General features: G+C 40.5%; 1 protein-coding gene across 1 annotated transcript in view; it reads left to right on the top strand.

Moving 5' to 3' along the window:
* The window catches only part of ankrd10a (ankyrin repeat domain 10a), a 41,273-nt gene that overhangs the window by 2,332 nt on the left and 22,737 nt on the right, over positions 1-16,204 (top strand). The window contains exon 2 of the mRNA XM_081394600.1: positions 457-609. Coding sequence (XP_081250726.1) covers positions 457-609 — 153 coding nt within the window. The remainder of the gene's footprint in view (positions 1-456; positions 610-16,204) is intronic.

Genomic DNA, 16,204 nt, shown 5'->3' with positions numbered 1-16,204 from the left:
CCCTTTACATTTCTGTGAAATAAATGTTATAAGCAATGCATAAACTTGAACTTAAACTAAGCAAAACTTTAATGTGAAAATACACACTTTTCCCATACAGACACAATGCAAAAAGAGAAAAGAAGGACTAAAGATATGAAATTATCACGATTTATGCAGTCAGAAAATTAAAGGGAGAGATGCACACATATGCAGAGTCAGTCTATACTTGTCTGGATGTCTCTGCTTACTCATGTGTGTTTATTATAAACAGCCACTTCTAAAAAAGATGAGAATATTTAACTCCGTTCACCACTGTGAAGACTGCTATAAACTGCAGCTTGAGCTAAAGGCTCACTCCTTATTACATAAAATGTTCTGGAATTATTGATGGTCATGTGTTGACAAGCATGGTGCAAAGTCATTTCGATGGTTTGTTGATTTTATTTTTTTTACTTTTCTCTCTGTCACAAACAGCTGGAGTGTGTTATGAGGCTGGTGCAGGTGGGATGTGAAGTTAATGCACGGACAACACGGTTCGCCCAGACCCCGGCTCACATTGCAGCATTTGGAGGAAATCCAGAATGCCTGCTGTGGCTCTTACACACTGGGGCTGAAATAAACAGACAGGTTGGTCCATGTACAATAATAGCTTAATAGCTGGCGTTAGTGATGAGGGTAGTACTAAACTATATACTGGTATGCCAATATATAGGAGTTGTGATGTCCTATTTGAGACTATAAATTCGTTTTTATTATTTGTGGTGATATCAGCCTTATGATTATTATTATTTTTTTTTTTTCAAAGATGTCAAAACCAAACAGCTTGTAAACTGTCACATAATATTGCATTTACTTCTGGTAAATGTTTATAGCTCATTTGTCAGCTAGAAGAAAAAAAAACTCTAGAGAGGAGCATTTTGAAAATATATGCATTATATTTTTACTTAACCAGTTGTCTTCATTAATGTATGTTTGAATAAATCTTAAAAAAAAAACAAGTTGTTATAGCCACTTTAAAAGATCAAATTGGAGTAGAAACAATTATAACACAAAAATGTTGATATAAAACTGCCTTGTGTTATGTGCAGTTTAATTGATTATACAGTTATTGATTATTAACTAAACTTGCGGTTTTCAGATAAAATTAAACTCATTTCAGTTTCAGTGTTTTGGTAAAATACTGGTATTGTTGCATTACTAGTTACTATCTTTGAGAAACTGCCTTAAAGTTCTCTTATCAGTTGCTGTAACTTATCATCCAAGTCATCTTCATTTATATAGCGCTTTTAACAATGTAGATTGTCTCAAAGCAGCTTTACAGAGATAAGCGTATAATTTAAGGTAACAGAGATTGTTTCGGCTTTACAGCAGAGTTAAGTTATTTCCATCTAAAGTTAGTTTTAATTGATTTGGTTCCGTCGCAATGATCATTTGTTATTAAATTAGGGGCCGCTAAGACGACACCATTCTCTCTACACAGACTTTAAACGCGAACCTGTGAGAAACGCTGATGGCGGTCACATGCGCATTTAGAATGGGTTCTATAGTTATGTGCGTTAGAATATACGCAGGTTTGGAATTCCCTACAAGCCAAGCCTAAACAAAATACTTGTCTTTCCTTATAAATTTTGATAAGGAATTTTATTTTATTTGTTGCTTCGCAAGACGAATTTTCCCGACAACGCCTTATCTGTAGAGTGGTAGCGGGATCCTCCATAGGGAGAGACTAGTTGGCACTTCAGCACTGCGTTGTCATAGGTCCAGGTGAAGGTCTTTCGTCAGATCTGGATACGGCCTGGATCCGGCAGGCTGCAGGAAAAACCTTGGGATAAACACAGACACTAAAATTAGCGTAGATGCCATTCTTCTCATGATGTAACGAGTACATCAGGATTTTTGGGAAGTGTTCCCGGTTCCGGCTGACCTAATCTATGCAGCATAACATTAAATTATAGAAGTCTATAATGTATTATGTGAAAGCTAGGTCAAAGAGATGTGTCTTTAATCTGGCTTTGAACTGACAGAGTGTGTCTGCTTCCCGGACAATGGTAGGAAGACTGTTCCAGAGTTTTGGTGCTAAATAGGAAAAGGATCTACCGCCAGCAGTGGATTTTGATATTCTAGGTATAATCAACTGGCCGGAATTTTGAGATCGTAATAGACGTGACGGACTATAATGCGTTAAGAGCTCGCTCAAGTACTGCGGAGCTAAACCATTCAGTGCTTTGTAAGTAATCAGCAATATTTTAAAATTTATACGATGTTTAATAGGGAGCCAGTGCAGTTTTGACAGAACTGGGCTAATATGGTCATACTTCCTGGTTCTGGTAAGAACTCGAGCTGCTGCGTTTTGGACCAGCTGTAGTTTGTTTATTAAGCGTGCACGGCAACCACCCAGTAGAGCATTACAATAATCTAGCCTTGAGGTCATGAACGCATGAACTAATTGTTCCGCATTTGTCAATGAGAGCATATGACGTAATTTAGATATATTTTTAAGATGGAAAAATGCAGTTTTACAGATACTAGACACGTGACTTTCAAATGAAAGATTGGTATCAAAGAGCACACCCAGGTTCCTAACCAACGACGAAGACTTAACAGAGCAGCCATCAAGTGTTAGACAGTATTCTAGATTATTACGTGAGGAAGTTTTTTGTCCAATAATTAGAAACTCTGTTTTTTCAGAATTTAGAAGTAGGAAATTACAAGTCATCCAATTTTTTATATCCGCTATGCATTCCGTTAATTTTGTGAATTGATAAGTTTCGTTAGGTTTTGAAGAAATATAGAGCTGAGTATCGTCAGCATAACAGTGAAAGCTAATTCCATGTTTCCTAATGATATCTCCTAATGGTAGCATGTACAGAGTGAACAGCAGCGGTCCTAATACTGAGCCTTGTGGTACGCCATACTTAACCTGTGATCGATGAGACATCTCATCATTTACTGCTACAAACTGATAACGGTCAGATAAGTATGATTTAAACCATGCTAGTGCATTTCCTGTAATGCCAACATAATGTTCTAATCTATTTAAAAGAACGTTGTGGTCGATGGTGTCAAATGCAGCGCTAAGATCGAGTAACACTAATAGAGAGATACAACCACGATCGGATGATAAGAGCAAATCATTTGTGACTCTAACGAGAGCTGTTTCGGTACTATGGTACGGTCTAAATCCGGACTGGAAATCCTCGCAGATATCATTTCTTTCAAGAAAGGAACACAGTTGTGAGGATACTGCCTTTTCTAATATCTTTGACAGAAAAGGTAGATTCGAGATCGGCCTGTAATTGACTAATTCTGAAGGATCAAGTTGCGTTTTTTTAACAAGCGGTTTAATCAAAGCCAGCTTAAAGTTTTTTGGTACGTATCCTAGAGACAAAGACGAATTAATGATATTAAGAAGAGGATCTATGACCTCTGGAAGTATTTCTTTCAGTAGCTTAGTCGGTATAGGGTCTAACATACATGTTGTAGATTTAGATGATTTAATGAGTTTAGTAAATTCTTCCTCTCCTATAGCAACTAATGAATCAAATTTTTCCTCAGGGAGACTACAATGCACTGCCTGATGCGATACTGTAGTAGACGGTTGCATAGTTATAATTTTGTCCCTGATATTATCAATCTTATAAGTGAAGAAGTTCATAAAGTCATTGCTGCTGTGTTGCTTGGAAACTTCGGTGCTTGAAGCTTTATTTTTCGTTAGTTTAGCCACCGTTTCAAATAAATACCTAGGATTATGTTTATTTTCTTCTAATAGGGTTGAAAAATAAGCAGATCTAGCAGCTTTTAAAGCCTCTCTGTAAGTAATTGAGCTCTCTTTCCATGAAATGCGAAATACCTCTAGTTTTGTTTTCTTCCAGTTGCGCTCCATTTTTCTGGCTACTCTCTTAAGGGCCCGAGTGTGCTCGTTGTACCACGGCGTTGGACTATTTTCTTTAATCTTCTTTAAGCGCAACGGAGCAACTGTGTCTAAAGTGCTGGAAAAGAGAGAGTTAAGCGTTTCTGTTGTAATATCTAGTTCTTCTAAGCTATCTGAGATGCTGAGATGATGAAACTGATTAGGAAGATTATTAATAAAGCAATCTTTAGTAGCAGAAGTGATAGGTCTCACATATTTGAAACACGGAGTCGGCTTTGCAGCCTTGGCTAAATGCAAATTACACGAGACTAGATAATGATCTGAGATGTCATCGCTCTGCTGCAGAATTTCAACGGCATCCACATCTATTCCGCGTGATAATATTAGATCTAGAGCATGATTACGACGATGAGTAGGTCCTGACACGTGTTGTCTAACTCCAATTGAATTTACAATGTCTTTAAATGCCAATCCCAATGCATCTTTTTCATTATCGATGTGTATATTAAAATCACCAACAATTAGTACTTTATCTGCAGTCAATATTAATTCTGATAGAAAGTCCGCAAATTCTTTGATAAAGTCTGTATGGTGCCCTGGTGGCCTGTATACAGTAGCCAGCACAAATCTCAAACGTGATTTATCGTTTACACTATATATTTTTACATTAAGCACCAATGCTTCAAAAGAATTATATTTAAAACTTGATTTCTTAGTGGTTTTGAAACTATTACTATAGATTACAGCAACACCACCCCCTTTGCGTTTCAGACGAGGCTCATGTTTATAACAGTAATCTTGCGGGGTTGATTCATTTAAAGTAATGTAATCGTTTGGTTTTAGCCAGGTTTCTGTCAAACACAGCACATCTAGGTTATTATCTGAAATCATATCATTAACAATGAGTGCTTTTGAAGTAAGCGATCGAATATTCAGCAACCCAAGCTTTAGCATTTGCTCATCTGTATTATAGCTGTTTTTTATTTGTTGAACATCAATTAAATTTTTAACCTTAGTTGGGTTTAAACGTTTTTTGGATTTCCAAATTCGGGGAACAGACACAGTCTCTATATGATGATAGCTAGGTGAAAGAGGCTCTATGTGATGGGATTTATCTGACCTTGGTGACGAGAGGCCGCTAGCAGACAGTCGGTTTAGCCAGTCTGTCTGCTTCCTGACCTGAGCCCCAGATTGTCATGTTTGAGCTCTAAGACTATGAGCCATATTACTAGAGAGAAGAGCAGCACCATCCCAGGAGGGATGAATACCATCTCTTTTCAACAGGTCAGGTTTGCCCCAAAAACTTTTCCAATTGTCTATGAATTCTATATTATTAAGCGGACACCACTTAGACAGCCAACCGTTAAGCGAACACAATCTACTAACTATCTCATCACTCCTGCGAACAGGAAGGGGGCCAGAGCAAATTACAGTCCTTGACATCGTACTTGCAAGTTCACACACCTCTTTAATATTAATTTTGGTGATCTCCGACTGGCGGAGTCGAACATCATTAGTGCCGACATGAATAATGATCTTAGAGAATTTACGATTAGCATTAGCCAGCACTTTTAAATTTGCTTTGATGTCAGGCGCTCTGGCTCCCGGCAAACATGTGACTATGGTGGTTGGTGTCTCTATTTTCACGTTCCGTGTAATAGAATCGCCAATAACTAGGGCACAATCATTCTCAGTGGGTGTTTCACTGAGCGGGGCAAATCGATTTTTTATGGTAATCGGAACGGAAGAGTGGTTTTTAGATCCACGACTAGAGCGATCCCTCACTGTCACCCATTTGCCCGGCTGCACAGGCTCTACTTCAGCCAGAACCGACTCATGTAAAGTGTGCACTATTCTATGCGCATCCAAAACATCTAAAGCACTAGCACTCTTACTATCCTCAATTAAAGTTTGGATGCGTGTTTCTAATTCTGAAATCTTCTCTGTCAACCTAACTGTCTCCTTACATTTATCACATATAAATCCTATATTGTCGACAGAGAAGCCTATACTAAACATGTGACATGAAGTGCAAGTGACAATAACAGGACAAGACATTACTCACCGTGTTTGTTGAGTGATTCTTACTCACCTGAGCTTTTTATGAACTCAAAGGCGCGGACGCGCGAGAGAAAAATAAATAAATAAAATAGCTGAGCGCACGGGTGGCGCGTTAACAGGCTAGCGAATTACTAGCGTTTTGTGCTAGTAGTACTAATAACAAAAGCTAGCGATGTCAGGTTAATCTGAGATGTTGGGTAAAATGTAGTAGTATAAACAACTAGAAATGGTAGTAAAATTATGGTTAAAAACAAAGAAATATATGGCTAAGACGGAGCTTATCGCACCGAATCAAACAAACACACTCACAGCAGGCAGCGAGGCAGACAGGACATCCCTGCTTCCACTTCCTTAATTTCTCCATCCACTCCGGTGTCCTGGTGCACAAATCTCTGCCGAACTGATCCTATTGCTAGGGATGATCCTCTCTGTGATAGACAGATCTTTGAATGGTGACGTCTTTCCCCAAGGGTTGAGCACTGTAGTCTGTGAATTAGCCTAAAGGGCATTAGAGGTTACTCACCCCTTAAAGGCAGGGTAGGTAGGATTTTTCTACAAAAAAAAATTCCAATTTTGTTTAAACTGTCTTTATATACCAATACATAATTAAAATGTAAGTACTTAACTCTGAAAAAGAGAGTATAAAAATCGAGTGTCTGTAGACCTCTCGCGACTGTTGTAAACACAGCTCATTATTTCCATTCACTCCACCCCCTCCCTTCTGAGCTCCTTCCAAAGCCACGCCCCCAAAACACATGAACGCACGACGCCAAACGCTCAGGCTCAGCTGGAACTGAAGACGCATTTATTTACCCAGACCTGCCAACCTGTACGCATTTTGCGTAGCGGATACGCATTTTGACTTCAAAGTACGCTGCTACGATTTGTCACTCTAAACTACGCAAAAACCTGGTGACGCCTCTCTGCACGCGCTGTCCTCAAATCAAGCTACAGCAAAAGAAGAAGAGTTCGACCAATCATAGCGCTGGATTCATTCCCCAAATAGCATGCGGGGATGATTGACAGATGCGTAAGGCCTATCATTAAAAAGAGACTGAAAATCGACACCAGTAAAGAATCCCGCTCGATCCGCCTTCCACTCCCGCGGCCCGTAGTCTGACTGATTTCACAAGCGAGGACAGTACAGTAGTCACGGTACATCTGACTCCTGAAGGTAAACGGCCTGGGCTCGATGTGGAAAGTTGAAATATTGTACTGAGTTAACCTAATCCTATGGATTCGATGATCACACGGATTGCATGTATTATCTTAAAATACTCCGTTCTTCATGGTCACTCAGAAAAGAGGAAGACATCATTCAGCCATGCAAATAATAAAATGCTCAAGAAATGCTGAACAATAAATCTTAATAAACTTGAAATCGCTATGGTTTAGTCAGTGATTATGAAAGTGATGTGATTTGTGGATTACGGATAAGCGCGAGTCTGGAGAAAAAGGCGTTTATTAATTAATTCTCAGTGCTAAGAAACGTAGCCTTCATGTGTTACGTTATTGTGTTAATAATAGCTAAAGTACCTAATTATGTTACATATTTATTTTGTATGAAAACTAGCGCGTTAGTTATGGATTAAAAAGTACCGTTGTATCAGTGCTGCGCGAGCTCTCTCACAAACACGGACGCGCGCACAAAGAGAGAAATTTGACGGGCTAAGTTTAAATTTTGTTCTTGCTTGTTTTTGTTTTTTTTGTTTTTCTGTGAAAATGCCAGAAAGCATTTTGTATTATCCATCCTTGTTTTTAAAATTCGTTAAATGATGTTAACACAGCCCTCGATTATATGTCGGATTCGTCTAACTTTAACTTACCGGTATACTTGATATTCTTTTTAGAATAAGTGATTCGTCAGCTATTATTGGACTCCTGTCTAATCATTGTCATATTCTGATATTGGAATAATACATTAAGTAGCCTATCTTAATTGTACAATGTTCCCTTTCAAGGCGGTCACTTCGACATTACGTCACTGACGTATATGGGTACTCCCTTCCTCCTCATTTTTACTGAAATCTTATAGGCTAACGCCAGCTGGAGACAGCTGGCCAATTGACGCGAAACATGCAAATGCTGACCGGACCGCGGGCAGTATAAATAGCATGGGCGCGACAATTACGTCAGAATCTCTTTCTTCTCGCTAGAAGTCTTATCTGAAGTCATCGTGGAAGTTGCAATAGAGGTTACTCACCATGTTTCCTCCCCGCATCCGATGGCTGCTAACTTACATGCCAGATATGTGCGGGTCCTATCGACTCGCTCTACCCTAACAAGGATCAACCGAGGCCGCACTCACGACGGCGGGCATGTGCCGGACAGTGCGCAACCTCAGGGGAAAAAGTAAACCCGGGCATCAGCGGGATGAGGCCCACTGCCGCCAGCAGGCCGCTGGTGGGCCCTCTCCCGCCCTAAGACGAGTTGACGCTGCCCGCCGCCACTCCGGTCCTTTTCGCGGGCTCGCTAGAAGGACTCGACGCAAGAGGCTTTGTTGATAAGGATACTTTAGCCCGGTATCTCAGCCAGGCTACTTCAAGAAAGACTCCGTCTTTCCACGGCGTCCTTTGGTAGTCGTGCGCAAGACGCGCGTCTAGAGAGACGAGGCAAAGGCCATGGCTCCGTGTCTAATAAGAAAAAAAGGGAAGTACGGATGTTATGAGTCTCTAACATAGAGGTCTCTAGCCGCCCCGCTCTGACAATGGAAAGTGCACAGCCGCAATCCGGTGAGTGTTGTTTACCCCTAGTCAGTCTTGACTACGGGGTTGCGCAGTCGTTACCGCTTATGCTGTTGACGCTGGGCCTACGTAACTTTACATTTTGATGTGCTTACAGCTTATGTTGTCAGGCTGCCCTGTATCCTTCAGTGCAACTGGCCATGCTGATTAAACTACGTATTCACAGTTGTTGTCACTAAGCCACTGACGCTGTGTTTATGTACACACTGCTCACTGTTATGTGCTATGATTGTGCCGTTTGTGCCCTGTATCCTTCAGTGCAACTGGCCATTCAACTACGTATTCACAGTTGTTGTCGCTACGCCACTGACGCTGTGTTTATGTACTCACCGCACACTGGTATGTGCTATTTGTGCCGTTATATATTGCCCTGTATCCTTCAGTGCAAATGGCTATTCTGATTACAACATGTTCACAGTTGTTGTGCAACGCAACTGACGCTGTGTTTACACTGATATGTGTGTGTTATGCTTATGCCACGATATTGCCCTGTATCCTTCAGTGCAACTGGCTATTTGATTACTACGTAGTCACAGTTGTTGTGTGATGCAACTGACTCTGTGTTACGTACACACTACACACTGTTATGTGTTAGGATTTATGCCACTATATATTGCCCTGTATTTTTCAGCGCAAATGGCTATTCTGATTACTACACAGTACGTATTCACAGTTGTTGCGCGATGCAACTGACGCTGTGTTTACGTACACACTATACACACTGATATGTGTTATGATTTTGCCGTTGTATATTGCCCTGTATCCTTCAGTGCAATGGCTATTCTGACTACTACGTATTCACAGTTGTTGCGCGATGCAACTGACGCTGTGTTTACATACACACTATACACACTGATATGTGTTATGATTTTGCCGTTGTATATTGCCCTGTATCCTTCAGTGCAATGGCTATTCTGACTACTGCGTATTCACAGTTGTTGCGCGATGCAACTGACGCTGTGTTTACGTACACACTATACACACTGATATGTGTTATGATTTTGCCGTTGTATATTGCCCTGTATCCTTCAGTGCAATGGCTATTCTGATTACTACGTATTCACAGTTGTTGCGCGATGCAACTGACGGTGTTTACGTACACACTATACACACTGATATGTGTTATGAATTTTGCCGTTGTATATTGCACTGCCACTGACGCTGTGTTATGTACATTGATATGTGTCTATGATTTATGCCGTTATATATATTGCCCTGTATCCTTCAGTGCAATGGCTATTCTGACTACTGCGTATTCACAGTTGTTGCGCGATGCAACTGACGCTGTGTTTACGTACACACTATACACACTGATATGTGTTATGATTTTGCCGTTGTATATTGCCCTGTATCCTTCAGTGCAATGGCTATTCTGATTACTACGTATTCACAGTTGTTGCGCGATGCAACTGAAGCTGTGTTTACGTACACACTATACACACTGATATGTGTTATGAATTTTGCCGTTGTATATTGCCCTGTATCCTTCAGTGCAAATGGCTATTCAGACTACTACGTATTCGCAGTTGTTGCGCGATGCAACTGACGCTGTGTTTACGTACACACTACACACTATGTGTTATGAATTTTGCCGTTGTATATTGCCCTGTATCCTTCAGTGCAATGGCTATTCTGATTACTACACAGTACGTATTCGCAGTTGTTGCCCGATGCAACCGACGCTGTTTACGTACACACTACACACTATATGTGTTATGATTTTGCCGTTATTTATTGCCCTGTATCCTTCAGTGCAAATGGCTATTCTGATTACTATGTATTCACAGTTGTTGCGTGATGCAACTGACGCTGTGTACACACTACGCACTGATATGTGTTACGATTACGCCGCTATATATTGCCCTATTCCTTCAGTGCAACTGGCTACTCTGATTGTGTATTCACAGTTGTTGTGCACTGCCACTGACGCTGTGTTATGTACATTGATATGTGTCTATGATTTATGCCGTTATATATATTGCCCTGTATCCTCAGTGCAACCGGCTATTCTGATTAACTACGTATTCACAGTCGATGTCGCTATGCTTCTGACGGTGTGCTTTGTACACATCAATGTAACTATGCTATCACGTTGCCCTGTATCCTTCAGTGCAACTAGCTATCCTATCTAACTGTGCATAGTCACAGTCGTCGCTACGGCGACTTGCGCTGCATCTGTGTACACACTGAAGCGTTGTGCTGTTTTGTTGCCCTCAACATAACTGACCATTGTGTTTGAACTGCGCATATTCATGCAGTTTCGGTCGCTTCGACTAGCGCTGCATTATACACACAGATGTTTTAAATGTGCACACTGATGTGTTATGCTGTTATGTTGCCCTCTATCCTTCAGTGCAACAACCAGCTGTCCTATCTAACTGTGCATATTCACAGTTCTGTCGCTACGGCGACTACACTGCACTTATGTACGTACAAGGACGTGTTTTTGCTATTTTGTTGCCCTGTTCCTTCAGTGCAAAACTAGCTATCCTAATCTACCGTGCATATTCACAGTTTCTGGATGTATGTATGTGCACGGATGTGTTATGCTGTAATGCTGCCCTGTTTCCTTCAGTGCAGCTAGCCATCCTGATCTAACTGTGCATCTCAGCTACGGTGACTTACGCTGCGTTATGTACATACATGGATGCGCTATTCTTACGCACTTGTGTTATGCTGTCATGTTGCCCTGTATCTTAGTGCAACTAGCTATCCCAGTCGAACTGTGCATATTCACAGTCTCTGTCGATACGGCGACCTGCGCTGCATTTATTTGCACATGGATGTGTTCATGCTGCGGTGTTGCCCCGTATCCTTCAGTGCCTATACTGAGCTACTGCGTATAGTTGTCGCTACAGCGACCGATGCTGTTACATACATGTGCTACGCTGTTATGTTGCCCCGTTTCCTTCAGTGCAACTGGCTATTCTGTACTAACTAGTATACTCACAGTTCTAGCTACGGCTACGACTGTGTTTGTGTACATTCAGTTATGTGTTAATTTGATCTTCTGTACATCGGCTTTAGAACATCGGCTATGTTCTACAAGGGAGTGTCAGTTTCCCCGTGACCCCCTTACTGGCCTATCATCCCCGGTTCACGGACCTGAGAGAGTTGTGGGGCTCCCCCATGACTATCCCCCTCAGACGATTGGCACCCCAGCCCTAAGCTGTGGAACCTTCTTGTGTGTCTGCTGCTAGGTCCTTAGTTGAGCTAGACACTTCACACTAATAAGTGCTGAGAGATCTCCTTGAGAATGACCTTTCCACCTGCTCTCGCCCCAGCTACGCACTTGGAGACCTACGCTCATTCTACGTGAATGATGTTGCATTGTCTCGGACCTAGTGATACAGCGTTACTCTCCGTCCGATACCAAGCTGCGTTCCGAAGTCGCTTACACCGTTCAGAGCACAGATTGATCCCTGCCCGCCTTCTGCTGAGCCGTCAGCCTCACATGATGCTGATGCTCAGAGTGCTGTTGGCCCTGTAAGGGCTTTGCGGATGTACGTGGACCACTAGGCAGCAGTCTGACCAGCTGTTTGTGTGCTTGGTGGATGGTACTAGGGACTGAGACCTTCTCACTGAATTCAACGCTTTTCAATGTGGTTTAATGCCTACGGGACTTAGGTATGCTGGCTGTCTTCTCAGAACACGTTCGCCAGGGTTCAAGTTTTATGCACTGCCTATAGCGTCGTGGGTTTGGTGAGTTTTATTAATGTACTCATGAACTGTTACCACCAGCTGTGCAGTAGTCTGCGTTATGCAGAGTTACCATTGCTGCTAACTCTGTGTTATGACTATAATGTATATATGACTATATTGACTATACATAGCTGTTTCCGCATTACGCAGTAGTTTTCAATGTACTGTTAACTCTGTGTAGCGCTATAAGGTTATGCAGCTGTCACCGCTATTTCCGTTGACACTGTGTTAACTCTTGTGCTTGAGTGCTTATGGTGTTGTGCTGCCCTCCAGTGCAGCCTTCGCTTCATTGCATTGGATATGCAACTTGGTAGGTCGGAACAGACGTTTCTTGGTCTAGTTTCACCTATCAGTTCGAGTGCTCCTAGCGGCGCTGCTGGCTTAGAACTGTTGTCTCTCGTGGGAGTGTAGCTTGACCCCGTCAGGGCTTATCTTCACTGCGCTCACGGCGGGATTCTATACAGTTCCCATATACGTCAGTGACGTAATGTCGAAGTGACCGCCTTGAAAGGGAACGTCTCCGGTTACTATCGTAACCTCGGTTCCCTGAGAGGCGGGAACGAGACATTACGTCAGCCGCCGTGCTAGCCGTTTGATCAGCTGTGCTAGCGTTCAGTCTTGATTCTAACGTAATTGTCGCGCCCATGCTATTTATACTGCCCGCGGTCCGGTCAGCATTTGCATGTTTCGCGTCAATTGGCCAGCTGTCTCCAGCTGGCGTTAGCCTATAAGATTTCAGTAAAAATGAGGAGGAAGGGAGTTCCCATATACGTCAGTGACGTAATGTCTCGTTCCCGCCTCTCAGGGAACCGAGGTTACGATAGTAACCGGAGACGTTTTTTTTTTTACAGTTTTATATGGGTTTCTTAATTTTAGACTAGTTGACCAGCACAAATTTTATGCAATGCAATATAATGCATGTGTGTCGTCGTCGACCAGACCCCCTGAATCAAGCCAGTGACTAAACGATCAACTTCACGTCGTTTCTCTTAGTAGGATGAAAATAATCTTATTTAAACTGTGATTAAAATATATACAGAAAGCGATCAAAGAACAATCCCTTTCCAATTGCCCAAGCTGTCAATCACACAGCGCGAGTTTATCTGGACACTTGCCAAAACTCGTTATGAAATTAATGACGCTGTTATGCTGCTCAACGAAGCTCTTACTGTACTTACCTCATGTTTGCATCGGTGAAATCATTAGTGAGAGTACAGAAACTTAGTTGCAATGATAAGATCTTCATTCACGCGATCAACAGGCTGTCATCTGCGCAATGCTCATCACTGCAACCTTTTATGTGATGGGAATAGTCTAATAATCTAAATACTTAAACTTCTCAAGATTCATTAATCTCGATAGCTGTAATAGTAAAAACATATAATAGCTGTAAAAGTATTTGAGAGAGTTCCACATGTAATGATAGCTATTTCATATGCAAGCATGTCAGCCAATCACAGCAGTGGGCGTTTACACTGAAGTCTCACAGCAGACACGCCCCTTCAAACAGAGTGTTCAAATCAGAGGCTAAAATCAGGCTAGGAAAAATGCCTTTTATTTCTAAATTATTAAAAAAATTGATCTTAAAAAACATACTAACCTTATAAGGGCACCCCAGGAAACATTATAAAATAATAAAATAATCCATGTCATGGGACCTTTAAGTTTGCGTTTGTTAACATTAGTTGACTACATTTGTTAACATGAACTAACAATGAACAATAATTCTACAGCATTTATTAATCTTATTTAATGTTAATCTCAACATTCACCTATACATTAAGGTCAAAAGTTGTATCTGTTAACATTACTAAATGCACTGAACTATTCAGAACATGAACTTTTTAATTAAGTTACATTTAACAAAATATAAAAATGTATGGCTCACTGTTAGTTAATGCATTAAAGGGGTGGTATAATGCTCTTTTCACAAGATGTAAAATAAGTCTTTGATGTCCCCAGAGTGTGTATGTGAAGTTTTAGCTCAAAATACCCAGCAGATATTTTTATATAGCATGTCAAAATTTTTGAGGGTGAGCAAAAACGTACTGTTTTTGTGTCTGTCCCTTTAAATGCAAATGAGCTGCTGCTTCCGGCAGAGGGCGGAGCTTCAAGAGCTCAAGTCCTTTTACCTCACACAGACATGCACTGAAAATTTCAAAAACCTTTAGCTTTTTATGTTAAACCGGAGTCAAACTGGAGTCAGACAAATATGGAGAGACTCAAGAAGAAGTGACACCATGTAGAATGCAACTGGACATTTCTGAATGGGTTAGCTGATGAATTTATGTAGCTTATGTGTAGTTATCTTCTAGTCATTGATTAGCATATTCTGTCATGATAATCTATAAATCGCTTTCCCAGGGGCGGAGTTTATGTAAATTTTAGGGTTTGTAATGTCACTAACCCGGGAGGAAGCTCGTGTAGTTCCTACCAGCCGTTTGTTGTAGTCCTTAAAAGCAATTTCTTTAAAAGAAAATATCTCCCTTTGCTTTGAACTTTGAGCGTCGTAACTTTGCAGATGTTGTTTATGCTCAAACAGCAACATTACACACTAACGAAAGTTAGAAAAGTGAAATCATAATCAACCACCCCTTTAACTAATGCTAATAAATGAGACCTTACAGTTCTCTTTAAATAAATGTATGTTAAATTGATATTAAATATCTAAACATTCTATATTTAATTATTAAACCTGCAGACTGAACAGGTGGAACTGTTAAGGCCATTTGCTCATGAGTTGTTTAAGAATACCAACATACTTTGACAAACCTTTTAGAATGTGTCCTGTCTTAACTGTTGGATTAGGGTTTTTGTCTTGCACATTTTGTTCCCCCATGCTCTTTTGGATTTTGTTTTCATTGTTTTTTTTTTATTTCTCCACAGTTGTAGTTGCAACTGATATGAAAGTGATGCTGAAGTCTTAAAGTATAGGCTCGGGTGTTTAACATTAGAAATTGATTACAGCTGCACGATTAATTGTTATAAGATTGAGATCTTGATTCAAACACCCATGCAATCCTATTACTAAATGACAACGATTCGGCTATGTATACTGAACCTTTGACAAGTATGATCACAGCGAAACATTCAAACCTGCGTTTGCACTGCCCCTGACCCAGAGAGAACAGTTGTCATGATAAAAACATCTTCACAAATCTTTAACCACACACAGTATAATTATTTCTGTTACAATATTTCAGTTGTCATTTGTACTTGGATATAAGGATATAAACACTAATGTTACGATAACAATCAAAATAGAGTAATCCACCTTTTGAAAGTAACTTGACTCTTCAAATAAAGATTGTATAATTTACATTGTTACACCAGTAAGTGGTGACAAGTGATGTATTGCATTTGTCATTCAATCAGTCATTCAAGAGATTTGTTCCAAAATTCTGATTCATCCAGTAATGAATCAAGTGAAGTCTTTGAGTGAGTCATTGAATCATCATTCATTCAAACGCAGCAACTAACATTTTATCAGAACCTCTAGTAAATTATATTATTTTGTATAGTTGTCTATGCAGAATCGTGATCTCTATTTTAAACAGAAAGTGATTGATTTTCAATTTATCCAGAATCATGCAACTTAAGTGATTACTGGACCATTTAAATAAGCAGCCGATCAATCGGGCATTCCAAATCAGGCTCAACTTACCTTTGCTTGACTTGCATTTACTGTAATTTTGTTTAATAGTGACATCACTTATGTTAAGTGATGTCACTATTAAACAAAATTACCGGTGCAGTAAATGTGTAATTACAGCAAATATGTTTTTACTAGACAAACATGCACAGAGACTGATGGAACTGTCCAATCCTGTATTGTGTTGGTTCA

This window comes from Scardinius erythrophthalmus (genome assembly GCF_964197995.2).
Source record: "Scardinius erythrophthalmus genome assembly, contig: HAP1_SCAFFOLD_49, whole genome shotgun sequence".
NCBI classification, from domain to species: domain Eukaryota; kingdom Metazoa; phylum Chordata; class Actinopteri; order Cypriniformes; family Leuciscidae; genus Scardinius; species Scardinius erythrophthalmus.
This window is presented reverse-complemented; position numbering and strand designations above follow the sequence as displayed.